General features: G+C 44.4%; 1 protein-coding gene across 1 annotated transcript in view; it reads right to left on the bottom strand.

Moving 5' to 3' along the window:
• Nucleotides 1-26,296, bottom strand: part of SMG1 (SMG1 nonsense mediated mRNA decay associated PI3K related kinase) — a 117,153-nt gene extending 90,857 nt beyond the window's left edge. Inside the window, exon 1 of the mRNA XM_008141541.3 lies at nt 25,906-26,296. Coding sequence (XP_008139763.1) covers nt 25,906-25,988 — 83 coding nt within the window. The 5' untranslated portion in view covers nt 25,989-26,296. The remainder of the gene's footprint in view (nt 1-25,905) is intronic.
• Between the last annotated feature and the right edge of the window lie 554 nt (nt 26,297-26,850).

The raw sequence follows: 26,850 nt of genomic DNA on the forward strand, positions 1-26,850 counted from the left end.
GAGCTTGAGCCTGCAAACTGAAGGGTCCCAGGTTCAATTCCAGTCAAGGGCATGTACCTTGGTTACGGGCACATCCCCAGTAGGGGGTGTGCAGGAGGCAGCTGATCAATGTTTCTCTCTCGTCAATGTTTCTAACTCTCTATCCCTCTCCCTTCCTCTCTGTAAAAAAAAAAAATGAAACATACATATATATATATATATATATATATATATATATATATATATATATATTTTAAATCAATGGGAAAAATATCCTCACTCCTCCAGTGAAGATTAACAAAACAAAACAAAATTTTTAAACACCATAAAAAATTCATCAATCCCACATATCCCTCCACCAACAATCTACCTTCGCTCTCTGCAGTCAAACTACGAGTTGTCTCTACTCTCCACTCCCATTTCTTCACCTCTACTAGCTCCTCAATCCTCACTGATCCAATTTCTATACCATCACTTTTGGCAAAACCATCTATGACCTCCAAATCCAAGATATAATCCAGGCATCATCTTACTCATCCTCTCAGCAGCTTTCACAGTGCTGCTGAACAGGGTTGAGCAGGTTGTGGCCTGCACAAAGGTGCCTTGCAGAGAGGAATGCGGTGAGCCGAATAAAAACCATTTTAAAACATTCTTACAAGATTCCTATGTGCTCAGATCCTGAGAATTTAAAGTAACTGGATTCTTCCCTTTCTTTGGTTTATGGGATGTTATACTCTTATTTCTTCCCACCTCTCTGGTCCTATTATTTCAGGAGCCTTTAAAGGTTTGCTCAGTCTCTTCTACCAATCCACTAATCTTGGAAAGCTATCATTCAGAATTGAAGGTCAGATAAAGAGCTTCACAGATAAGAAAAAGCTAAAGGAGTTCATCACCGCCAAACCAGTATTATATGAAATGTTCAAAGGTATTCTTTAAGAAGAGGAAGAAGAAAAAAGGTAAAGATAAAAATTATGAACAAATACATATCTATCAACAAGTGAATCTAAAATCAAGTGAATAAAAAATCTGATGAACAGAATAAATTGGTGAATATAATAGAATCAGAGGCATAGAAAGGAAGTGGACTGACAATTCTCGGGGCGGGGGGGAAATGGGTGTGAGGGGTGCGGGAAGAGACTGGACAAAAATCGTACACCTATGGATGAGGATAGTGGGAGGGAGCGGTAAGGGCAGAGGGTGGGGTGGGAACCGGGTGGAGGGGAGATATGGGGGGGGGGGGGAGGAACAATTGTAATAATCTGAACAATAAAGATTTTATTAAAAAAAAAAAAAGGATGAATGGATGAACAAAAGTGGTATATCTATGCAATGGAATATTATCCTATATAATAAAAGGCTAATATGCAAATAGACCGAATGGCGGAACACCTGAACAACCGGTCACTATGACTTGCGCCGACCACCAGTGGGCGTGTGTGAAACATGGCAGGTATCGACTGCAGCAGATGGTGGAGCAGGTGAGTGGGGGCACCAGACCAAGGAAGGGCGCCGGTTGCTGTCATTGGGGCGAGCCTCTGGTGGTTGCTGAAAATTCTTTGCTCCCGCATGCTACAGTCCTGCCCGGCGCTCGCAACTGCTGCCAGCGCCGGCCCCACTCACACCCGCTGCTGGTGCCAGAGCCCTGCTTGCACCCACTGCCAGCTCTGGCCCTACTTGCACCCGCAGCCGGCGCTGGAGTCGCCGCTTGCACCCACTGCCAGTGCCTGGCACCAGTCCCAATCGCTCGGCGCCAACAGCGGGTGCAAGCAGCAGCTGCTGGCTCTGATCGCCTCTGAGGGCTTCTCCACCTCCCCCTGCTCATGAGGGCATCAGGGCAGCAGCTGCCGCTAGTACCCATTGATGGTGCCGGCCCCACTTGCACCCGCTCCTGGTATCAGCCTCAATCTCTCCACGCTGTCAGCAGGTGCGAGCAGGGCCTGCACTGTCAGCGCATGGGAGCCGGGCTGCGGGCAGACAGGGGACTGGGGACTGTGGCAGGAGGGGCCAGGTGGGGGCACAGAGGATGGGCCAAGACCCGCCCCTTGCCTACTGCAGCCTCGTGGCCCACAGTTCCTTTCAAGGTGCATGAATTTGTGCACTGGGCCCCTAGTTCAACCATAAAAAGGAATAAAGTACTGATACCTGCTACAATATGGATGAACCTTGAAAAGATTATGCTAAGCAAGAGGCCAGGCACAAAAGGCTATATATTGTACGATTCCATTTATATGAAATATGCGCAACAGGCAAATCCATAGAGAAAGGAGGCTTATAGTTGCTAGGGGCTGGGAAGAAGGGAGAATGCAGTGATTGTTTAATGGATACAGGTTTCCCATTTAGTGATGGAAAGTTCTGGAACTAGATAGTGGTGATGGTTGCACATCATAAATGTACTTAATAACACTAAATTAAAAAATAGCAAATTTTATATTCATTTTACCACAATTTAAAGAACTTTATTTATGATGATACTCTTGAAAAGATAAATTATAGGGGGGGAAAGATCATTGGTTACCAATGGCTGGGAGTAGAAGTTGACTACAAAGAGGCACAAGGAAATTTTGGGGGATCATGGAACTGTTCTATAGTTCAGTGATTTTCAACTTTTTATGGCACACATAAGCTAATTTACTAAAATTCTGCAATAAACCAAAAAATAATATTTTTGTCAATCTGACAAAAAAAATAGCTAAAAATACATAATTTTTATTCATTCACATTGAAAGGCTATTGTAGTGTTGCGCCATTGTCTTTTTTTTTTTTTTTACAGTCTAAGGCAGTGGTTTCTCAACCTTTCTAATGCTGTGACCCTTTAATACAGTTCCTCATGTTGTGGTACCCCCAACCATAAAATTATTTTCGTTGCTACTTCATAACTGTAATTTTGCTACTGTTAATGAACCATAATGTAAATATCTGTGTTTTCGGATGGTCTTAGGCTCTACAGCAGTGGTCGCCTAAGACCATCGGAAAACACAGTCTTTACATTATGATTCATAACAGTAGCAAAATTACAGTTATGAAGTAGCAACGAAAATAATTTTATGGTTGGGGGTCACCACAACATGAGGAACTGTATTAAAGGGTTGCGGCATTAAAAAGGTTGAGAACCAAAAAAAATAAAAATAAAAAGGTTGAGAACCGCCGAAACCGGTTTGGCTCAGTGGATAGAGCGTTGGCCTGCGGACTCAAGGGTCCCAGGTTCAATTCCGGTCAAGGGCATGTACTTTGGTTGCGGGCACATCCCCAGTAGGGGGTGTGCAAGAGGCAGCTGATCGATGTTTCTTTCTCATCAATGTTTCTAACTCTCTATCTCTCTCTTCCTCTCTGTAAAAAATCAATAAAATATATTTAAAAAAAAAAAAAGAAAGGTTGAGAACCACTAGTCTAAGGGAAAAGAGGTCAGTGCCCCTGACTAATCAGGTATTGCATGTTTTAAAAATTGTGGCACACCAGTTGAAAATTGCTGCTATAGCTTGATTGTAGTGGTCATAGTTACAATACTGTATACATTTTTTTAAAATATATTTATTTTTATTGATTTCAGAGAGGAAGGGAGAAGGAGAGATAGAAACATCAATGATGAGAGAGAATCACTGATTGGCTGCCCCTACTGGGGATCAAGCCTGCAACCCAGGCATGTGCCCTTGACTGGAATCAAACCCGGGGACCCTTCAGAACGCAGGCTGATGCTCTATCCACTGAACCAAACCAGCCAGGGCAATACTATATACATTTGTTAAAACTCAAAGAACTACACAGCATATAAATTGTACCTCAATAAACCTAACTTTAAAGGAAATACATTTCTTTACACTAAAGGTACAAAAGTAAAAGACTTGATTTATTTTAAATAATTCAGTATTTCATGTCTTGTGTTGCTTACCATGTTTAGCCATTCTAAATGGAAAAGCATAAAGGTAGCGTAGCACTGGCTTAAAGTCATTGTGCTTTCCAATGAAACTGAAGACTGTTAGTGTCTGAATTAATTAGTTATAAGATCTAGAATTTACAGCTTGAAAAGGATTATCTTAGCCAAGATAGACAAAGAAACAAAACAGTGCACATGTACCAGTGAAAGACAACTCTTACCTATATCGATAATAAATTCTAAATTTATAGCATAAGAAGAAATTTTACTCTGTATCAATGCCCAAGAAATATCTCACGGTCTTTTAGGACTTAATTTTATTTTATTTTTCTTAATTAAATTTTATTTATTTGATTTTTAGAGAAAGGAAGGGGATGGGGGGAGGGGAGGAGGGAGGGACACTGACGTGAGAGCGTAACATAGATCCGCTGCCTTCTGCACTCCCCAATGGGCATCAAGCACGCAACCGGCCATCAAGCCCACAAACCAGGCATGTGGCTGGACTGGAGATCAACCGGCAACCCATTGGTACACAGGAAGAGGCCAAACCAACTGAGCCACACCAGCTGGGGCTAGCACTTAATTTTTACAACAGAAATGCACCATATTTTATCGTTTACCCATTTTGATAAGCTTTCAAAATTGTAGCTGAAGTCTTATTAACTAACGACTGAGACAATGCAAAAAATTCAGGGTCAAAGCACTAAGGCTGGTAAAATCAGAAAATCATTGGCTAAGACAAAGACATGAAATCCACTGCTAATTTAAGTATTTAAGTATTCTGAGGTCCTGAACCTCAACTGGCATAAATTTGTATCTTACTAAGTATTAAGAATACTGGTAGTTGTGAAATCTTGTACGCTTTTCATCTCCAATACAAATGTGAATTCAATGTTCAGTATTTAACAAAAAGAAACCTTGCTTAAGGTCCCTTTTGCATTGCTTATCTTCCCCTTTTGTCTGCAAGTCCTGGAAGTACTTTAGAAACATCCATTTCAGCTGGGAAATGGCCAAGATTGAAAGGAAATCTCTTATTCCATGACCTCCTAGCATAGGAAGACTGAAAAGACAAAACACCTTAAGGACAGAGAAATCAAGAATCACTAAGAGCTATATACACTACAGCAAGCATGTTTGACATGCTTGCACTACTGGAATCCTAAAAGAATGAATCTTGAAACCTGACTGAGACTCTAGAATCAAGGAAAAGGCAAGGTTTTGTTAATATAAGAAACTAGAGGCCTGGTGCATGAACTCATGCAACAGTGGGGTCCCACGGCCTGGCCTGCGGGATCGGGCGAAAACTGGCTCTCCGACATCCCCCAAGGGGTCCCAGATTGCGAGAGGGAGCAGGCCAGGCCAAGGGACCCCACCGGTGCACACGGGAGGTTGGCCAGCCAGGGTGGGACTGTGGGAGGGCTCCAGCAGCAAGCTAACCTACTGGTTGGAGCTTCTGCCCCATGGTGGTCAGTGCATGTCATAGCAAGCAGTTGAGCAGCCTCAGCATATCATTAGCATATTACACTTTGATTGAATGGCTGACCAGTCGACCAGACACTTAGCATATTAGGCTTTTATTATATAGGACTAGAGGCCCGGTGCACAAAATCATGCACGGGTGTGTGTGTGTGGGGGGAGGGCCCTCAGCCCAGCCTGCACCCTTTCCATTCTGGGACCCCTCAGGGGATGTCTGACTGCCGGTTTAGGCCCGATCCCACGGAGATCGGGCCTTAACCGGCAGTCGGACATCGTTCTCGTAATCTGGGACCACTGGCTCCTAACCGCTCACCTATCGGCCTGCCTGGTCGCCCCTGACTGCCCTCTCCAGCCAGCCTGGTTGCCCCTAACCGCCTCAGCGTTGGCCCCCACCACTGTGGCTTTTTTCAGGAAGAATGTCTGGAAGATGCCCGGTCTAATTAGCATATTACCCTTTTATTAGTATAGAAGATAAATATTTGTCATATTATTCTCTACTTTTCTATATGAATTTAAAATACTCCAGAATATTTTAAGTGAATAAAAAAATGGTCCAGTTGCAGAAAAATAAAAGTTTTGAAATACAACCTGGTAGGCTTGAAAGCAACAACATTTGCGTAAAAGGGCATAAGTTGCAGTCGGTAACAAAACTTGTTTTTAGGATTGCTTGGTTAATATTCTTTTGTTGGAAAGGCGTGGTTTGGGCAAAGGAGAAAAGGAAACCAGCCCTATAAAAGGGAATGTCTGATTGGGCCGTTGCCACAGCAGAGAGGAGCAGGTGCGGCAAAGGTTCAGGCTGTCCCACAGGCAAGGATGTCTGTGTGTATGGGACACCAAAGGACACCTGTCACACCTGAAAAACAATTTGCTAACACTCACAATTGCAGAGCTCAGGAAGAATCACTGTTTTTAAAACTATTATTTCCCTGACATATAAAATATACATACATATAAATATACACTGAGTGGCCAGATTATTATGACCATCCCATCAGTACTTCGTTGGGCCACCTTTTGCCTTCAATACTGCAGTGATTCTTCTTGGCATTGACTCCACGAGATGTTGAAAGGTGATGCAAGGAATCTGACACCATGCCTGATGTAGCACTGTCCAGTTCTGTGAGATTTGATGGTTGTGGAACCAGCTGCCTGATGGCTCTTTTAACTTCATCCCACAAATGCTCAATCGGATTGAGATCTGGTGATTGTGTGGGCCACCTAAGCAAGGTAAAATTCTTGAAACCACTCCTGCACAATATGAGCACCGTGGCATGGCGCATTGTCTTGTTGGAAGCCATCTTCATTGGGATACGCCATCAACATGATAGGATGAACATGATCAGCAATGATACTTAGGTATGTTGTGCTATTCAGACATTGTTCCACATGAATTAAAGGGCCCAAATCATGCCAGGAAAACATGCCCCAAACCATAACACTGCCCCCACCAGCTTGAAGGGTTGTACTCATGTATGTAGGGTGCATGCTTTCATGCTGTTTCCATGAAATTCTCACTCTGCCATCTGCATGATGCAACTGGAAACGTGATTCATCGGACCAAATGACTTTTTTCCAATGCTCGACTGTCCAATCCTTGTGTTCCTGTGTGAATTAGAGACGTTTTATCTTGGTAACTGCAGACAGCAAAGGTGTTCGAACAGGCCTTCGGCTTCCATATCCCATACGATGCAGTGTATGGCTAATTTGCCTACAAACATCAGGTGGTCATAATAATCTGGCCACTCAGTGTACATGCACTGTTCTGAGCTTCCCTGCCCTCCACTTAATATTTGGCTATGGCCTTCTTTTCATGTCAACTAATTGGATGTACAGACATAATTTTTAATGGCTACAGTGTTATCCCTGACTGTTTGACATTACTATGGTTTACTTCACTAACCCTTTATTGTGGGGCAGGTTGTTTCCGGTTTTCCCTGGCATCAACAACTACAGTAAACATAATTGTCTATTTGACTGTTTACTTAGGACACATTCACAGACATGGAACTCCTGGCCCAAAGCAAATTCACTTGAATTTTGATCCACATTTCCAAATTGACTTTCTAGAAAGTGCTTCTGTTTGTTTAGTCCATGGGTTTTAAAGCAGATTACACTCCCACAAACTGGGTAAGAGAAAACTGTTCAACGCGCCTTTGGCAAATCGCAAACTCTTGCTGAACTTAAGCGACCCCTTCCTGGCATAGCTGTTTGCATGCTTTTCAGGGCACTTTTGAAGGAAGGAAAGGGATCTGGCGCCCCTATGGCTCTCCCACGGGGACAGAGCTGGAAAAGCAGTTTCCCAGGGAGGTGGAAGCTCAACGGGGACCTTCCCGGCTGGAGAAGGGGTGCGCCCAGATGCCCTCTGCGCTCCGGGGCACACAGGGCGGGGCCAGCCCTGGGCAGGCCATGGGGCAGGGTGGGGCAGCTCAGCCGTGTCCCCCTCTGGCCGAGTTCCCACCAGCCCTGAGCGGTAAGAGCCCCCGGGCACCCTTCCCTGTCCCTTTTCCCAGGCAGGTGGGTGGGGACAGTGGGTGGTGGGGAGACCACACCATCACTCCCAGTCCTGACTACCGAATCCCGCACACTGTATTACTGAGAAACCTTAGGCGGGGACCGGCCACCGGGTGCAGGACCAGGAGGATCCGGGATGGAGGGTGAAGTCTAGGGAGGTACGGCTGGCGCGGCTGAGGGCCCTGTGTGGGTGCGGGCGTGTGAGTGTGGGTTGCCTGGGTCCATGCTCATGCACATACCCACATGCCCGCACTCCGGCTCTGCACCCTCAGCCACCAGGAACCTCCGAGGAGCCTGCCGTGAGCTCAGATGCATCCAGTCCCAGCACCAAGCAAGTCTGAGAAAGTTTCCCAGACTGACTCCCACCACAAGACTAATTCCCCACCTCCCTCCTCCCGCCTCCCACCGTGTGTGAGGCACCTCGCCTTCTTTCACCTCCTGGTGACCGTTTGTTTGGTCATTTTGGACATGAACACACAGCTCCCTCCCGCCGCCAGCCTGCTATTTGGTCGTCTGTCTGGTTGTTTAGGTCATGACGGCCCCTAGCTTTTTATATATTAGGATAAGATGTATACAACTACCTTTAAAAAGTCTTGAAAACAGTCAAATGATGACTATAGAGTTATTCTGATACAATTCCTCTAGAAAACAGACTCAAGCATATCCCCAAGGGACTGACATACATGTGAGATTCTCTAACGATTACATATTTTAAATCTCCTCTTTTTTTAAAATATATTTTATTGACTTTTTTACAGAGAGAAAGGGAGAGAGATAGATAGAAACATCAATGAGTTTCTATTTCTAACTCTACTAATTAATGTATTTATACTAAGACAGTAATTGGATTTTTAAATGGACTCTGATTCCTTTCAACATCCTCAATAACTCCTATAGGACCTAGGTCCTTAGGTATCTTGAGGTAGGAAATATGCTGTTAAATAGCAAACTGGTAAATAAACATACTATCTATAATCAAAGGTAAAATATGTATGGTAATTCCTCCTGCTTAAACATTGGAATTTTTTTTAGGGGTGCTCCTGAAATAGCCATTTCCTACTACTAAACATGAAGAAATAAAAATGTCTCATAGGTAAATATAAAAAGATATGGTCTCCTAAATATAATAGGAAAGATACTTTTCAGAATAATCACACTATTCTAACTATAGGAAAATGTATTAAAGACAATTTTTGTAGTTATTAAAATATACAAGTAAGCAGCAACCAAGAGCCAAAAAACAATGCTCAAAATCTCACTCTGGCCAGTGTTGCTGGCTGGTTAGAGCATTGACCCTCGCACTGAAGGAACGAGGGTTCGAGTCCCGGTCAAGGGCACTTACCTGGGTTGCAGGTTTGATCCTGGCCCCAGTCAGGGCACATGCGGGAGGCAACCAATAGATGTGTCTCTCTCACATCTATGTTTCTCTCTCTTTCCCCCTGTCCCACCCTCTATAAATAAATCAATGGAAAAAATATCCTCAAGTGAGGATTAAAATTAAAAAGTACCAAAATCTCATGATAGCTTAATACTTATCCTATATAATAAAGAGGTAATATGCCAATTGACCATCACTCCAACACACAACATGGCTGTCCCCATGTGGACACAAGATGGCCACCACAAGATGGCCAGCAGGGGAGGGCAGTTGTGGGCAATCAAGCCAGCAGGGGAGGGCAGTTAGAGGTGACCAGGCCAGCAGGGGAGGGCAGTTGGGGAGGACCAGGCCAGCAGGGGAGAGCAGTTAGGGGCAACCAGGCCGGCAGGGGAGGGCAGTTAGGGGTGACCAGGCCAAAAGGGGAGGGCAGTTGGGAGCAACCAGGCCTGCAGGGGAGGGCAGTTGGGGGGGACCAGGCCTGCAGGGGAGGGCAGTTAGGGGTGACCAGGCCTGCAGGGGAGGGCAGTTGGGGGGGGGGACCAGGCCTGCAGGGGAGGGCAGTTGGGGGGGGGGGGGAACCAGGCCTGCAGGGGAGGGCAGTTGGGGGGGACCAGGCCTGGAGGGGAGGGCAGTTGGGGGGGACCAGGCCTGCAGGGGAGGGCAGTTGGGCAGGGGGGGGACCAGGCCTGGAGGGGAGGGCAGTTGGGGGGGACCAGGCCTGCAAGGGAGGGCAGTTGGGGGGGGGGACCAGGCCTGCAGGGGAGGGCAGTTGGGGGGGACCAGGCCTGGAGGGGAGGGCAGTTGGGGGGGACCAGGCCTGCAGGGGAGGGCAATTGGGGGGGGGGACCAGGCCTGGAGGGGAGGGCAGTTGGGGGCAACCAGGCCAGCTGGGGAGGGCAGTTAGGGTGACCAGGCTGGCAAGGGAGGACAGTTAGGGGTGACTGGGCCATCAGGGGAGGGCAGTTAGGGGCAATCGGGCTGGCAGGGGAGGGCAGTTAGGGGTGACCAGGCTGGCAAGGGAAGGAAGTTAGGGGTGACTGGGCCAGCAGGGAAGGGCATTTGGGGGCAACCAGGCCTGTAGGGGAGGACAGTTAGGGGCGACCAGGCCTGCAGAGGAGGGCAGTTGGGAGCAACCAGGCCAGCATGGGAGGGCATTTAGGGGCCACCAGGCTGGCAAGGGAGGGCAGTTAAGGGTGACTGGGCCAACAGGCGAGGGCAGTTGGGGGTGACCAGGCCTGCAGGGGAGGACAGTTAGGGGTGACCAGACCTGCATGGGAGGGCAGTTGGGAGCAACCAGGCCAGCAGGGGAGGGTGGTTAGGGGCAATCAGGTCGGCAGGGGAGCAGTGAGGCCTCTATCAGGCTGGCAGGGGAGTGGTTAGGGGGTTATCAAGCTGGTAGGCAGAAGTGGTTAGGGGCAATCAGGCAGGCAGGCAGGCAAGCAGTTGGGAGCCAGCAGTTCTGGATTGTGAGAGTGATGTCCAACTGCCTGTGTAAGCCCGATCCCAGTGATGTCCGACTGCCTGTGTAGGAGTGGGATCGGGCCTACATGGGCAGTCAGACATCCCTCGAGGGGGTCCCAGATTGGAGAGGGTGCAGGCTGGGCTGAGGGACACACACCTCCTGTGCACGAATTTCGTGCACCAGGCCTCTAGTATATATATACTCTTATAATAATATGAAATCTCATTAATTCCTATTTGTTTAGAGCAGTGATGGGCAACCTTTTGAGCTTGGTGTGTCAAACTTCGCCAAAAAACTGAGCATAACTCGGGTAGTGTGTCACTTTGAGGAAAAAACATATTTCGCAAATGTTTCATCCTCAGGAGCAGCAAATGTTTCATCCTCGGCATGCGGCCGCCTCAGTGGCCGCATGTCATCAGAAATGGCTACGCGTGTCATAGGTTCGCCATCACTGGTTTAGAGGATACATGTGGGGCTTTTTTAAGTAGTACTTCAAACTATTGCACTGGCAGAGTATATCTTTTCCATGATCCCATGGATCCATCTCCCTACTTATTCCCTTTAAAACAAATGTACGCACATACTAGATTGGGACTGAGGGAAAGCAATGTAGCATTCAAGTGGCATTCTTATAAGAATTATTTTCAAATTCTAATGATATAAAAAAGTTAGGAAAGGTACAAACTACCTTTTAACCTACCCTTTCTCTAATTCCATTTGTACCTGCCCTCCAATATATGTACTCACAAAGATTATTTCCTAGGTTACAATTTCAATTGGTATCAAGTTCTTAACATGTGAATTAAAAAAATACAGAAGAAAAAAAAAAGAATGATGGTGATCTATAGTCAAATTCCTCATTGGCCACTTGAAACAGGTTTTTAGCCTAATGAAAGCACAGTAGAAAATGTAGAAAGAACACCACTACTATACTGGAGAGCAATTAACTGCATCTCCACCAACATATTTTTTAAGTATGAATATGAGCAATGTTACAAATGTCATATGCCATACTTAACAAAAACTTAACAATTATGAGCTTCCACTCATATATACTCTTCAACATAAATACCCTTTATGAAATCTTTTTAAAATTATTTTTATAGATTTCAGAAAGGAAGGGAGATGTAGAGAGAGAGAGAGAGAAATGTTTATGATGAGAGAGAATCATGGATCGGCTGCCTCCTGCATGCCCCACACTGGGGATCGAGCCTGCAACCCGGGCATGTGCCCTTCACCTGGTTCACAGGTCAATGCTCAACCACTGAGCCACGCCGGCCGAGCCCTTTATGAAATTTTTATAAGTTACCACACACACACACACACACACACACACACACAATCACTCTAGAAGAGAAAGATGAAATGTGAACTAGAGAGTGTGTACATGTGTAGATAATTCTAAAACTTTTTGAGGAAGAGATAAAAGTTCCAACATTTGATTTAGACATAGCACTATAAATAGCATCTGTGTAGCACTTTGACAGTTTTGAAAGTAATGTCCTCAACTTCTCTTTAACCAGCTCTAACGCTACATCTTAGGAAGGCAAGAATGATTTCCTCAGAGGGCAATGCCAGTACAAAAGACCTTTGTCTTCCCATTCTTAGCCCACTGCTATTTTCATGACATCCTAAGGTAAATATTTGTGAAGGATCTATATTAAAAATGCACACATTCTTAAAAATAAGTATACCTTAAAGAGGAATCTAAAACACCCAGTTTCTATCTTCTCCAATGCAATTCTAAGAAAACAAGCAGAAAATTTTTAAATGGACTAAAAGAGTGGGGAGAACAGCACTATTGGTGTAATTTTTATATCCTTAATAAGATTACAATAAGAACACAGGGAATGTTAGCATTACAGTAACTATACAAGATAGGCTTCTTTTACAAAGCTTTGTTTTATAGTCATCAACTGATAATCCTTCACATTAATTAAGCCTAAATTATTTTTTTTAATTTTTTAGAACATTGGATTTTTTTTAAATTTAAATTCTTTATTGTTTAAAGTATTACATAAGCCTCCTCTCCCGGACCCTCCACCCCCATTGACCTCTCCCCAGCCGCTCCCACCCCCCAGCGAATGCCCTCACTCCCCTACTGTCTGTGTCCATTGGTTATGCTCATGTGCAAGCCTAATTTAATTTTTAATTTCAATATTTTCCAAAAAGGGACAAGATATCACATATTACAATGCTATCAATATTTCAAATAATGATAGAATAACTTTTAACAGAATTCTAACTCAAACCCTTCAAAAACAATACAAACTGTGTCTTTGAATTCCTTTAAACCCAACTAATAAATAAACACTAAATCTCAAGTTTTATAGTCCTGCTGCTGGGAAGCCTGCTACATTTTTATTTTTCTCCACATTTATCCAAAGAATATAAGGACAGGCAAGGAAAACAACCAGAGTGTTAGGAAAGAAAATCCAGGATGTGTTCTCTTTCCAATTAAATATTTATTAATTCAATTGTGCCACATTATGTGATACTGATCATCTTTGGATCTTTTTAATCATCTAATCAGAAAACAGTCCAATTCTATAAAGATAAAGTTTTATATCTTTCCTGAAATTAATAGGATTTTCTGGCAAATCTCAGGAAGCCAGTGAAGGGCACCAAAGTCCTGCCTTTTGGGATAGTGATTTTAAACTGGTTATTAGGAAATAAAAGACCACCCCACTTTCCTGCCCAAAAGATTCAGATGGAAAAACTTGCTCCAGGAAAGAAACCTTAGCTTATTCACCTTAGCTTAATTTGAGTTAAGTATGGTAGATAGTTGGCACCAAGCAGGGGCCTGGTTAGCTAGATACCCCCTTGTCCCACTAAAGCAAGAATTTACCTGCAGTATGTTCAGCTCTTTCTCAACTACCTATAAATTGCCTTCTTCCTTTAAAATCCCATCACTAACCATCCCCTACTCCTTTGTCCAAAAAGACATATACACCCAATTCGCCAAACAATCTTTGAATTTTCATGCTTACATGAATTCTCCAGGAGCACATATTGAAATTTGATTTTCTCCTGTTATTCTGTCTCTGTTAATGTGATTACCAGACCAGCTAGAATATAGAAATTGGAAGAAAAGATATTTTTTTTTAAGCAGCACACTATCACAGAATCTGCCATTAGGGCAATGAATCTGAATTTCCAGGGTTAGAATCAAAACAAAGAATCTGGAAGTAAAGAAAGTATTACATTTCAGACAAGACATTCCAGGGTTCATATTATCAGGAATATAAACTAAGGAGACCCTGAAGAGGATGAATAGCAGGAGTCATGGATTGCTTCAAAGAACTAAATATTTCTAGATGAAAGTTAAAATTTCAAACGCACATAATACAACTCTTTTAAAATCAGAAGATTAACAAACTAATTCTTTGAATGTCTGACAGCAATTTAAAAAGGACATGAAAGGGTTTAATCCCTTCCACTGTGTAGAGGGCCCCCTGGGAAGGCACCTGAGCATTCTAAATTGGCGCCTCTTGCCCTTTTGGCCAAGAGGGACCCGCTTCTCACAATCCAATTGTCCACAGCTGTTGCCTGAGCTTCTGTTCATGCCAAGGTTGAAACCTCGTGGTACCATGGATCTGTCTCTCGCCCAGTGGGGTGAGCTGGGCCTCCTTGGAGAAGAAACCTGGGTTCCACAAGATATGTGATCAGTGCTGGGACCCTGCCAGCAGGTGAGGGGATCCCAAGGCAGGTGCTGGGCGTGGAGGCCATGGGGGCATAGGCGACCAAGGAGACAAAACTAAACCTCACATCACCCTGCTTGGCCCCGGAGGATGGTTGGTTAGCCAGAGACGGGTAAGATTCCTCAGGGAAGGAACAACCTAAGACAGGCACAGTCGCATAGGGGCCATCAGAAGAGAACTTGGGGGTCAACAGAGGTGGGGCACAGACCTTCACCCCCCCAAGTTTGCAGGGGCCTGAACCCTCACCCCTGCTGAAGGAGATCTCCTGCCCTGATGGCTGCTCAGCTTCACAAGCCCAGCTCAAATCGGGACCCAGGTAACAGAGACTTGGCCGACAGCAGATGCCCTCTCACTGCAACAAGACTTGATGGAGATGTCTTGCACACATGATCTGTGGAACTGGGGTCTATGATATCTAAATCCAGCCTAGTACCAGGAATGCTCAGGGCCTACTCAAGAAGGCAAATAATCCTCTCCACTAATAATTACAGGGTAAAACAAGATGGTTGTTAGAGTATTAAATTTGACATTAAAATAGTAGTCAAGTTTTCAGACTAATTTAAATTGGCCAATCAAAATAAGCAAATACTCTAGAAAAATCAATTGTACTGGACAAAAAAGCTGTTCCTAAAGTGTTAACTAAAATTTTTATTGGTAGTTCATCTCATGGTAAAATTGCGTAACATATAATGAACCTAAAGCAGTCACATTTTAGTGCAAAAAAGTAAAATTTAAAAGTTATCAAGATTACAGCATAAAGCCCTAACCGGTTTGGCTCAGTGAATAGAGCGTCGGCCTGCGGACTGAAGGGTCCCGGGTTCGATTCCGGTCAAGGGCATGTACCTTGGTTGCGGGCACATCCCCAATAGGGGGTGTGCAGGAGGCATCCGATCAATGATTCTCTCTCATTGATGTTTCTAAACTCTCTATCCCTCTCCCTTCCTCTCTGTAAAAATCAATAAAATATATATATTAAAAAAAAAAAAAAGATTACAGCATAAAATTTCCAAAAGCCTCCTAATATTTAAACCAAAAAAGGGGGGATAGTAGAAGAATATCATGTAAGGAAAAATATCCTGTAAATAAATTACATCTAGAAAATTTTTACTTTAGAAAATTAACTTTCATTTGTAATGCTAACAGCAAGACACCCAGGTAAAACACACATGGTGTCAAAACAAGCCAAAGGAAAATCGTTTGGGCAAAAAAATGAAAAAGGATCACAAGTCAAATTTATAGAAAATATTCCTTTATTAACTTTTGGTCGAGAATATGTTTGTATATTTTCAGAAAACAACTCCGAGACCATGTGGATTCCTGCAACAGAGAAGAATTGACAGGAGTGCTCCAGCCATGAAGTCAGAAGAGAAACAGTCCAGAGATGGAAGACGCTGACCATGCCTTGCCATACTAGCAGTCAGCAGATGTGCGTCACTGCAGATTGCCCAGGACCAAACCAGAGAGGGTCGGACCTGCACTACCACCATTTGTCCACCATCCAGAACTGAAATATCATTGCTGTTATGAACACATAAACAACTGTTGGACATAGAAACTGGGACTCAAAAGAACTGTTGGCCCAGAAAGAAACTCACTATAGACTGATTCATTTGCCTCTCAGCATAACTATTATTGCTTGTCTCATTTTCGATTCCTATAAGTGTATTCCTAGTATCACATGAGCTCACTCATCTAGGGGAAAAGATGAACAACATAGACTGAAGAACAAGAACAGCATTGATCAGACTGTCAGACCTCAGAGAGAAGGTAGGGGAGGGTGGGGACAAGGGAGATAGATCAACCAAAGGACTTGTGTGCTTGCATATGAGCCTAACCAGTGATCACGGACAACAGGGGGAGGGGGGCATGCGTGTGGGAGGGTTTGGGAAGGGAATGGGGGGGGGGGGAGTTGATGACAAATATGTGATACCTTAATCAATAAAGTAATTTTAAAAAAATAAATAAAATCAGAAGATTAAAATGCTAAAGAGGAAAGACAGACACATTTTCAATGAATAAATTTAAAAGAGGAAAAATTTAAATCTCAGTAAAAAAAAAAAAACACAAAATGTTGCCAATACTATCAAATATGAAGGAAAAAACTAAGCTATCCTACCTAATAATAGACAAATATGCAAATTGACCATACCTCCGCTACACCCAAGCCATGCCCACCAGCCCAAGCCACGCCGACCAGCCAATCAGGGCGAGTATGCAAATAAACAGAACCAAGATGGCTACAGCCACCGAGAGCAAGGTTTCCCAGGCAACAGAGGGAAACAAGCTTTCCGCCTGCCCTTGACAGGCCTAAGCCTCCACTCAAGCTACAAAGTTTCAATTATAGAAGGTAAACAAATTCAAACAGAATGGCGGCAGCCACGGAGCTGGAGAGACCAGGCCAGGGTTGCCCGCGGTAACAGAGAAAGCAAAGCTTTCCGCACACCCTGTCCGGGCTCAGGCCTCTGCTTAAGGCTACAAAGTTTCAATTATAGAAGATGAATTAACTCAAACAGAAATGGCTGCTGGTGGAGCATGCAGGAGGCTTGGCTCCGCTCCAGGCTACAAAGTTTCAATTGTAGAAGGTAAATAAATTCCAGATACCAGTGCCTCCGCTTGGGTCGCCAGGGGGCGTGGCTGGCATGCAAACCACCACAGGCCCCTTGCTCAGGCCGCCCCACACCCCAAGGGAACCCCCACCCTTATCTGGGACACCCTTCAGGGCAAACCAGCTGGTCCCCACTCCTGCACCAGGCCTCTATTCTAATAAAAGAGTAATATGCAGATTGACCACCACTCCAACACACAATATGTCTGACCCCATATGGTCAAAGATCCTGCCCCCATGTGGACACAAGATGGCCACAAGATGGCCAGCAGGGGAGGGCAGTTGGGGGCAAACAGGCTGGCAGGGGAGGAATTAGGCATCAATCAGGCTGGCAGCAGAGTGGTTAGGGGGTGATCAGGCTGGCAGGCAGAAGTGGTTAGGGGCAATCAGGAAGGCAGGCAGGCAAGCAGTTGGGAGCCAGCAGTACTGGATTGTGAGAGGGATAACCAACTGCCTAAATGGGCAGTCAGACATCCCTCCAGGGGTCCCAGTTTGGAGAGGGTACAGGCTGGGCTGAGGGACTCTGCCCCCCTCTGTGCACGAATTTCGTGCACCGGGCCTCTAGTGTTGTTATAAAATCCAATATGTATGTACTAGTGGAGCCTTTTCCCTAATCAACAGAAAAGGCATTAACATATTGGATATAGTAAAAATAAATAATGTATATAAGGATGTAGTAAATATTTAGTTTAACAATTTTAAAAAATCTGTAGACATACATTAGTATACAATTACCTCAAGCCACTGCAGAGCCATTAATAATTTTGGTTCTTTATTACGATAAAAAGGGTAAGGTAAAGGGAAAAAGTAGTGCCTCTCTTATATATAAACAAAGAAAAAGCATAACTTAGGAAGTTCCATACCAAAAAAAAAATCTATAATTCTGATACCAGAAACCCCTCTGAAAAAAATATTTTTAAGTAATTAATACAAAAAGCCTGTGAAAGGTTTTCAACTAAACATGAGGTTCTAGACATACTATGAATAATAATATGAATAACAACCATAACCTCCAAAGCAATAATTTCTAACAGGACTACAATTTCCTTTTTTGAAAGAATATAAAGATTAATATAAAAGAAGTAATTCACTGTTTAGAAATCTGTTGAATCTGGAAATTTTGGGTTTCAGTCATTCCCCAATCAGCAGGCATACAACTGGCAAGTTTTGTTTCCTCAAGTCATTCTGATGGAAAGCCAGAAAGCTCAACTCGGCACTTAACTTTTAAATGATTAGCTTAAAGATTCAATAGGTACAGGATAAGATAATGTGTAAAAGAACTTTAAATATGAGAGCAAGGTATTTTTTTCAAGATGGATAAAACTTATAAATCTTAAACAACCATATTCTTTCTTCTGTAAAAGATCTAGCCACCTCAGTCCACTAGAACACTGTTCCTTTGAACCTGTTCAATCAGCTTAAGTTGCTATCCCTGGCTAACTGTGCTGCTATACAAAAACAGTTCCTCTCAAAATGCCTCCTACAGTAAATGTTATAAACTCTACAGAAAAAAACTTGCAGAATTCCATTTTCATGTATTTACTTAAGAAAACAGAAACACGCAAAATAGAGTGTAAACTACTTGATGCACTACAATAGAGAAGAAAGAATACAGAGGTAAAATGATTATACAAGATGCATGCACACGGGGGAAGTGTACCCAGTGAAATGTTAGAGAATGCTGCTTCTCCTCACTGAGGGATGACATTTAGGCTGAGAGAGCAGGGGAGTACTGCAGGGTCAAGTATGCTAAGAGCAAACTGTGCAGTAGTAGCATGCAGCAAGAACAGCACATGCAAAGGCCCTAGGGCAGAAATGAGCTTGAGGAGTGCTTTAGGTAAGAAGACATAGAAGCTGGGGAGAATTGGCTCTGGCTCAGCCCTTAGGGACTTAAACTAACTGGAGAATATGAGATCAATCACTGAAGTGATAAGCACAGTTAGCTTTCATTGTAGATCTGTCCAAGATCAGAAAGTAGAGGGATCATTGAGGGCAGAGGTAGCAGGGTAGGAGTGTTAAGGGTTATATTGCTGAGAGTATTAAAAATTAGAGCTAATAAGAGTAGGTATGTAGAGGATGAAGAAAGGTACATGAACCTGTAGCTCACAGGAATAAAACTGGCCAAGCAGAGGAGTTCCTCTGTGTTCCAGGACACAAATGCCTGAAAAGGTTATATCGGCAGATCCATCACCTAAAACTGATTTCACAGAGATCATTAAGTTGGTGATAAATTATAAGATAATATTCAATGACTTTTCTACAAAAAAAAAAAAAAAAAAAATGAGGCAAAACCTACCTGTACACTCCACTCCACCCTTGTTTTTTGGGGGTGTGTGGTAAAGGTGGGAGAGAAATCTAACTGAAAAGTCATAGTGTAGCTACATCTTAATTAGGGTCATTGTTATACAGGTGTATACATTTGTCAAAATACACTGAATTAAAACCCTAAACATATGCAAATCTTATCTAAAAAAAGTAATACAATGGAATTAAAAAATTCAAATAAAAGTACACACACCCTGGCCGGTTGCTCAATGGTTAGAGCATCAGCCGTGGACCAAAGTGTCAGGGGTTCGATTCCCGGTCAAGGGCACATACCTTGGTTGCAGGTTCCCCAGCCCAGGTAGGGGCGAATAAAGGAGGCAACCAAATGATGTCTCTCTCATATCCATGTTTCTTTCTCTCTCTGCACCCCCTCCTCCCTCCCTTCCACTTACTCAGAAATCAATGGAGAAAATATTCTCAGGTGAGGATTAAAAAGGAAAAAAAGTATACTCAACTAATATAAGATGGAGTAGATCTATTTTAAAAACACAAACATTTCTACATCAAAAAACTATAGGAACTTAATGAGAAACACTCTACATTTTAAAATATTAAAATGTAGTAGAAGCTGGAGTATTTCATATAGGAATTAAATCACAAAATGTCTGCAATCCTTACTTTTAGGCCTCTATATAAGTGTGTGTGTGTGTTTTATTTTGTAGTCTCCAAAATAAAATGGGTTGAGAAAACTTTAAGATAGACAAGGACAAATAACCAAAGTAATAATATGAGGAGAAACCAAATAAACAACAGCTTGTGTGACTTCATAAAGGGAAGTCCACTAAAAGGAGCCCCAGGGATTTATTTTAGGTGGTTAGAATAGGAAAAGAAAAGCAAATAAGCAAGTGCTACTATATGCCAGGCAGTGAAGGCAGGAAATCTTAAATTAAAAAGTTGTGAGAAGTCAATGTTCCCAAAAGACACCATGGATCACATTCCATTTTATGTGTATGACCATTCCATATAATGTAAGTGTCCTAACCTGAACTGAAGTGTGAGCAGAAAAAAAGTACCACTTTAGAGACCATCCTCAAAATCAAATCCAGATAACAAAAAGACTGGAAATTCCCATATATTGGGCTGAATACTTTTGTCTGAACTAAAATCAAGAATTATGAACAGAATATTGAGGTCCTTAGCAGTGTCTTGTCCACTGTTCTAATTACCTTCTACTTCAGTGTCAGAGCGCCCTCCTCCTATTAATTTTAATCTTCCTAAATTACGCCACTTTCCTGCAGGTAGAATGTCAATCGTTTCCTAAAGTCATCCCAAATAAACTACAATTCAAAAGCCTACAATCCAGCTCCAAACCAACTCCTGAGCTTTATCTCTTACTAGAGGCCCTGTGCATGAAATTCGTGCACGGGGTGGGGTGTGTCCCTCAGCCCAGCCTGCACCCTCTCCAATCTGGGACTCCTCAAGGGATGTCCAGGTAGGATCGGGCCTAAATCGGGCCTAAATGGGCAGTTGGACATCCCTCTCACAATCCAGGACTGCTGGCTCCCAACTGCTCGTCTGCCTGCCTTCCTGATTGCCCCTAACCACTTCTGCCTGCCAGCCTGATCACCCCCTAACCACTCCCCTGCCAGCCTGATTGATGCCTAACTGCTCCCCTGCCAGCCTGTTTGCCCCTAACTGCTCTCCCCTGCAGGCCTGGGTCCCCCACCACTGCCCTTCCCTGCAGGCCCGGTCACCCCCAACTTCCCTACTCTGCCAGCCTGGCCACCCCTAACTGCCCTCCCCTGCAGGCTTCATCGCCCCCAACTGCCTTCCCTTGCAGGTCTGGTCCCTCCCAACTGCCCTCCCCTGCTGGCCTGATCGCCCACAACTGCCCTCCCTTGCAGACCTGGTCCCTCCCAACTGTCCTCCCCTGCTGGCCATCTTGTGTCCACATGGGGACAGTCATCTTTGACCACATGGGGGCAGCCATCTTGTGTGTTGGAGTGATGGTCAATTCGCATATCATTCTTTCATTAGATAGGATAGAGGCCTGGTGCACGGGAGGGGGCCAGCTGGTTTGCCCTGAAGGGTGTCCTGGATCAGGGTGGAAGTTCCCTTGGGGCGTGGGGCGGCCTGGGTGAGGGGGCCTGTGGTGGTTTGCAGGCTGGCCACACACCCCCAGCGACCCAAGCTGAGGCCCTGGTATCTGGGATTTATCTATCTTCTATAATTGAAACTTTGTAGCCTTGAGCAGAGCCAAGCCTCCTGCTCACTCTGTGGCTGCAGCCATTTTTGTTGGGATTTATTTATCTTCTATAACTGAAACTTTGTAGCCTTGAGCGGAGGACAAGGCAGGCCAGGGCTGCAGAAGCTTGGCTTCCTTCATCTCCAGGGGCATCTCAAGCTCTCTCCGTGGCCGCAGCCATCTTGTTTGGGTTAATTTGCATACTCGATCCTGATTGGCTGGTGGGCGTGGCTTGTGGGTAGCAGAGGTACAGTTGATTTGCATATTACTCTTTTATTAAATAGACTTTGTGTCATTCCTCACAAGTACACCATCCTAAACTAGAAATGTTTTAGCAAGGACAACTTATATTTTTCCATCTCTCTACTTTCGCGCATGCGTGTGTGTGTGTGTGTGTGTGTGTGTGTGTGTGTGTATGTATATGTGTGTAAGATTCCTCCCTCCCACCAGAGATTAAAAATGGTGGCTGAGTAGGTGGATGCTGCACAGACATGCTCCCAGGAACAAGCTGGAATTACAACTGAAATATGGAAAGGCTTCCTGAATAATCAACAGAAAACTCACAGGAGAGAACCCTGATACCCGAGGACCAAAGGTGGAGACTGCACAGAGACTGGCAGGAGGGGCAGAGGGGCGAAAGGGCTAGTGGGGCCCCACCACAGACAGTAACTGAAGTCCTGGAGAGATACCTCAGCTGTCGGCAGGGGGAAAGAGGCGGGGGGAAAGAGGCGGGGGGCGGGGACACTGAGAACTCTGGGATCTAAAGATTCCTACTCCCCCCCCCCCCCACGCACACACACCATTTACTGTCAAAATAGTAGAGATCAATTTCATGGCCCCACTGCTTCCCTACCCCCCACTCAACCATAGCTTTCCCTCCACTGACTCCAGGTTTTAAAATCTGTTAATCACATACAGAAATAATTATACCAAGACTTGTATCACAATTAATATCCATATAATGCTTTACCTTTTACAAACTCCTTTCTTATCTGCTATACTAACATACTAAGTTTCAATTTAAACATACATTTGCCAATTATTTAATAAGGAATATATTTTATTTTATAATGGAAAAAATATATTTCCCCCCAAAATTAAACACTCATACACAATTATCTGAAAAACCTTAGTGTGCTTGGAAACCTGTGGTACAAAATTGGCAATCATTCAATTATATTAAAACTATATAGTTATAAAATATATAAATTAATTTTTCCCTTATATAGTTTATTATATTATGTCTCTATGGATATTAGACAGTACAGACTCATAAAAGGCTGAATAGACAGCTCTGACTTCAAAAATCCAACTTCTCACAATGTCAGATATACTGGTTTCTGGCTTTTCTATCTTCACAGCATTCTTCCTTGTCTTTTGGTCTGTGACAATGGAGAATAAAGGTATTTGTACTTTGGAGAACTTTAATCTTTCTAGATTTTACCAAAAATTGAAGATATTTTTAATATATAGTTGCATCCTTTTAGAATTATGAAAGATCGTAAATCTGGGCACTGTAAGGCACCTAGTATCTATCTGTTAAACGAATCAAGCCCTAAGATTTCCAAGTATAGAAGTAAAATCTATTTTCCGTTGACCTGCATGCTTCCTCTTGTTGGACTAATCTATATTTGACTTGAATGTCAAATTAATCATGTCATTTGGAATATTAAAATGTACAATAATTAGTTATACATTTAATTTTAAAAACAAATCATTCTGATCTCTATCTTGATTGGTACTAGATTACTTCCCAAAATAAAGTGAAGAAAAGGGAAAGCTTTGGCTAGCAGCAATGATTAAAAAAACACAAGTATTTGCCTAATCACTCTTATTTGAGAGTACAGTGAATAGAAAGGAAGACTATAGTGCTAGATACATGCTTTCTGCTGAAGGTATGCTTCTAATAAAGGTGGGCTTGCTCTGATGCCCTATGACACTAGTCTCTTCAGCCATCTGGAACACTTCCTGTCAGTATGTGTGAAGTAGCATGTGTGACCATGATTGACTCAACAGTCGGTTTCCAGACTAACTGACAAAAGCCTGTATCTAGGGAAATAGAACCAAATGAAGCAAAGGAGGAATGATACAGAAAGGCAAAGAATCTTTTAAAAAACCAAAGTGTCTCAGATGAACCACAGGAATCTGCTTGCATTTGAAGATGTTTAGAAAAATAAGCCCTGGCCCAGTAGCTCAGTTGGTGAGAGCATCATCCTGATATACCAAGGTTGTGGGTTCGATCTCCAGGCAGGGCACATACAAGAAACAACCAATGAATGCTTAAATAAGTGGAACAACAAATTGACAAATAGATGTCTCTCTTTCTCTCTGCCTCTAAAATCAATCAAAAAATAAAAAAGTAAAAAATATTTACTTAAAAAATAAAACCCCACGGAGGATCAAGCTCCATTCTGTCAATTAACTGTAGACTGTCACCTTTCCTTAAGTGAAGTGGGGACAGAACAACCTCAAAGTTAACTTATGAAAATTTATGACCTGGCAAACATCTGAGGTGACCATGCAAATAAAGCTACAGTATACTGTCCATACTTCTCTACATAGTCAAGTATTTCCAACATCTAACCCACTGTTACTCTGTGTAATTAAGTGTATCTCACAGTATCTGTCCACCTAGGCATAAGTTCTGAGAATTTATTACAGAGCATAGCTTGAAAGCAAGCATACATTGCCTTGCCCCCGCCCACCCTAATCCACACATCCAGGAAATAAAATAAAACATGGATAATTTTAATAATCCATGTACATAGAATAACTGTGTAAGTTATTCTGCTTCATACTGGTCAAATAAAAGTCAGGTGACCCCAGCAGGTGGCTGCAACGCTGCTCATCCATTTACTTAGAATTACAAGCTACAATTTATTCTTTTCCAAAAGCTCTAGGACTCTTTAACAAGGGCATTTTATATAGTCCTCTAAAGGGATATTACATTATTTTATATATGCTGACCACAATACTGAAAAATAATGAAAAATCCATTGTCAAAGAGTTCTCAAACATCCAATTTTATCATCTAATTCCTTAGATGCAAAAAAAAAAAAAAATCACACATTTCAGTGAAAGTATAAAACAACTAAGAATGTTAATTACAGATAAAAATACTTAAGCTAGTCAACAGATTTTTATTTAAAGCACTCACAAACACTCCCTGGCTATATTTTTTCAATTTTTTAAAAACTACGTAACATCTCAATTCCAGATTCAGAAATGGACTTTTAAAGTCATCTAGTTATATTCATCAGTTCTCAACAGACACCCGATTTGTTAAGGCATATTAAATGGAATAGGATGCATACCACCTATTAGCCAAAAGATTTTTATTTTTCTATCAAGTCTTAAAATGCTACTACTCAGTTATTTCTTTCCAAACACTGTTGGAATTAACATCAGGAAGCAAAAGTTATCCCAACAACCTGGGTATCTTACATGTATTTGGTCAGTTCCTGGACAATCATAATGTAAGTGTGCTTCAAAATATGAAAGCTCCATGAATCAACTAATCCTTAAATATTGCATACACTTAGGGAATTCTAGGCACCGGGTTAAATTCTAAGTACTAGTCTCTGAATATTAGAAGCACTTATTCAATAAGAGATGTGAAAACCAATCAGTCCTAAATTAACTAAATTAAGCACAACTGCCCATTAATCAGATTAATCAGAAAGACACCACATTTAAGTTGATGCTCCTATTTAATATATTCAATACCAACTAGGCCCCAAAGCGGTTTGCGAACAAATCCTCCATACAGGAGGAAATTCTCTACTCCTCGGAGTGGTCAGGTGTGAATTGCTCTCCACCAAAACTTCATTTCCCAGGACCAGAATTGGTGGGCCTCCTTAGCGCACTCCCAGTCCCGTCTCATGCCCCACAACTACCCTGCCTGAAGTCAGACGAAAGCCTCATTGAGTTGGGTGGTGTTTCTTAAATTATTAACACGTGGAGGGGGGGGGGGGTCACAGAAGAGATCACAATTAAGGAGGTCTTTCATATGGGCGCTGGGAGGGCGAGGGACCAAGGAAGTAGGAATTACAGAGAGGGTCCTGGACTCTCAGGGTCCTGCAACACTAATCCCAAATTGGGGAGAAGATGGTAACTAAAATGTGTCCCCACCACCAGGCCCCTTCCTTCGCCACCCTTGACCCAACTCCTAGGCCGGTGCCTCCGCCGGGCGCGCAGGGTCTCGGCTCCAGCCCGGGGAGAGGAGAGGCATTTAGGCCTGGCCTCCCCGCGGCCTTCCTCCCGGAGCCGGGGCGGGAGGGGACCCAGGAAGCCGCGCCCGGTTCCCGGGGGGTGGAGGGCCTAGGCCGCGCCTCCCAGCCCGGCAGCCTCAGGCCTCGGCGCCCGAGGCGGGCCCAGGGGTCGCGGCGGCGGGCAGCGCTGCGCTCACCTACCTGGGTTGCCAGTCATTCCAGCTCCGCGGGTACCTGGTGCCGCCGCCGCTGCTCAGCCGAGACCCTGGGGCTCTGCGGCTCATTACCTTCCCCGACACGACATGGCCAGGCGCCGCCGCCCGAAGAAGCGCCAGTCGCCGCCCGAACTGATCGCTGCCGAGACTCTGCTCCGGCCCGGGGATGAGGAGGAAGCCGGGGAAGAGGAGGAGGCGGCGGAGGGCGGGGGAGGCAGACGGCCGTTCCGGGTTCCGCCTGAGCCCACAGCGCAGTAGGAGGAGGAGGGAGCGGCGCGGCGAGCGGGAGGCGGAGGAAGGGGAGGCGACGTCTCTTCCAGGCCCGCGCGCGGCCCGCGACGCCGGGACCCAAGAGGAGGAGGACGGCGAGGAGGAGGCGGTGGCGGCAGCTCCTCACGCTCACACAGATACAGCTTCCCCGCCTCCCGACTCCGCCTGCCGCTGCCGCACGGCATGCTGGGAGCGGGAGGCGGGGCGGGCGCCCGCCCAGCCAGGGCACAGGGGCGGGGCCTGGAGGGCGGGGCGGGGCCGCGGGGCGGGGCTAGAGAGCCGCCCTCCCGCGCCCGGGGCACGCCTCCACTCCCGGCGAACCACGCCAAGGTTCCTGGGCCCGCAGCTTGGGCTCCTGGGAGAGGGGATGTCTGCCACCACCCCTACACGCACACGCTCCCAGCACGCCCCAGAAGGCACCTGACCCTCGAGAGCCGGACTGTCAGCGGTAAACAAGAATCCAATCCAAGACCTGGAGTGCCCGCGCGCGCTCACCTTCCCCACCCTGTCTGGTGAAAAGTAAAAATAATAAAAAGGAAAGGGCGTGGATATCCACCTAGCCAATCCCCACCTGAAGTGTTCCCTGGAGTCCTGACACCTTGACCATTTCTTCACATTGTTACGCACTAAACTAAATGGAGGGAGAAAGGGGAGCAACCAC

Source organism: Eptesicus fuscus, chromosome 4 (assembly GCF_027574615.1).
Source record: "Eptesicus fuscus isolate TK198812 chromosome 4, DD_ASM_mEF_20220401, whole genome shotgun sequence".
Classification (NCBI taxonomy): domain Eukaryota; kingdom Metazoa; phylum Chordata; class Mammalia; order Chiroptera; family Vespertilionidae; genus Eptesicus; species Eptesicus fuscus.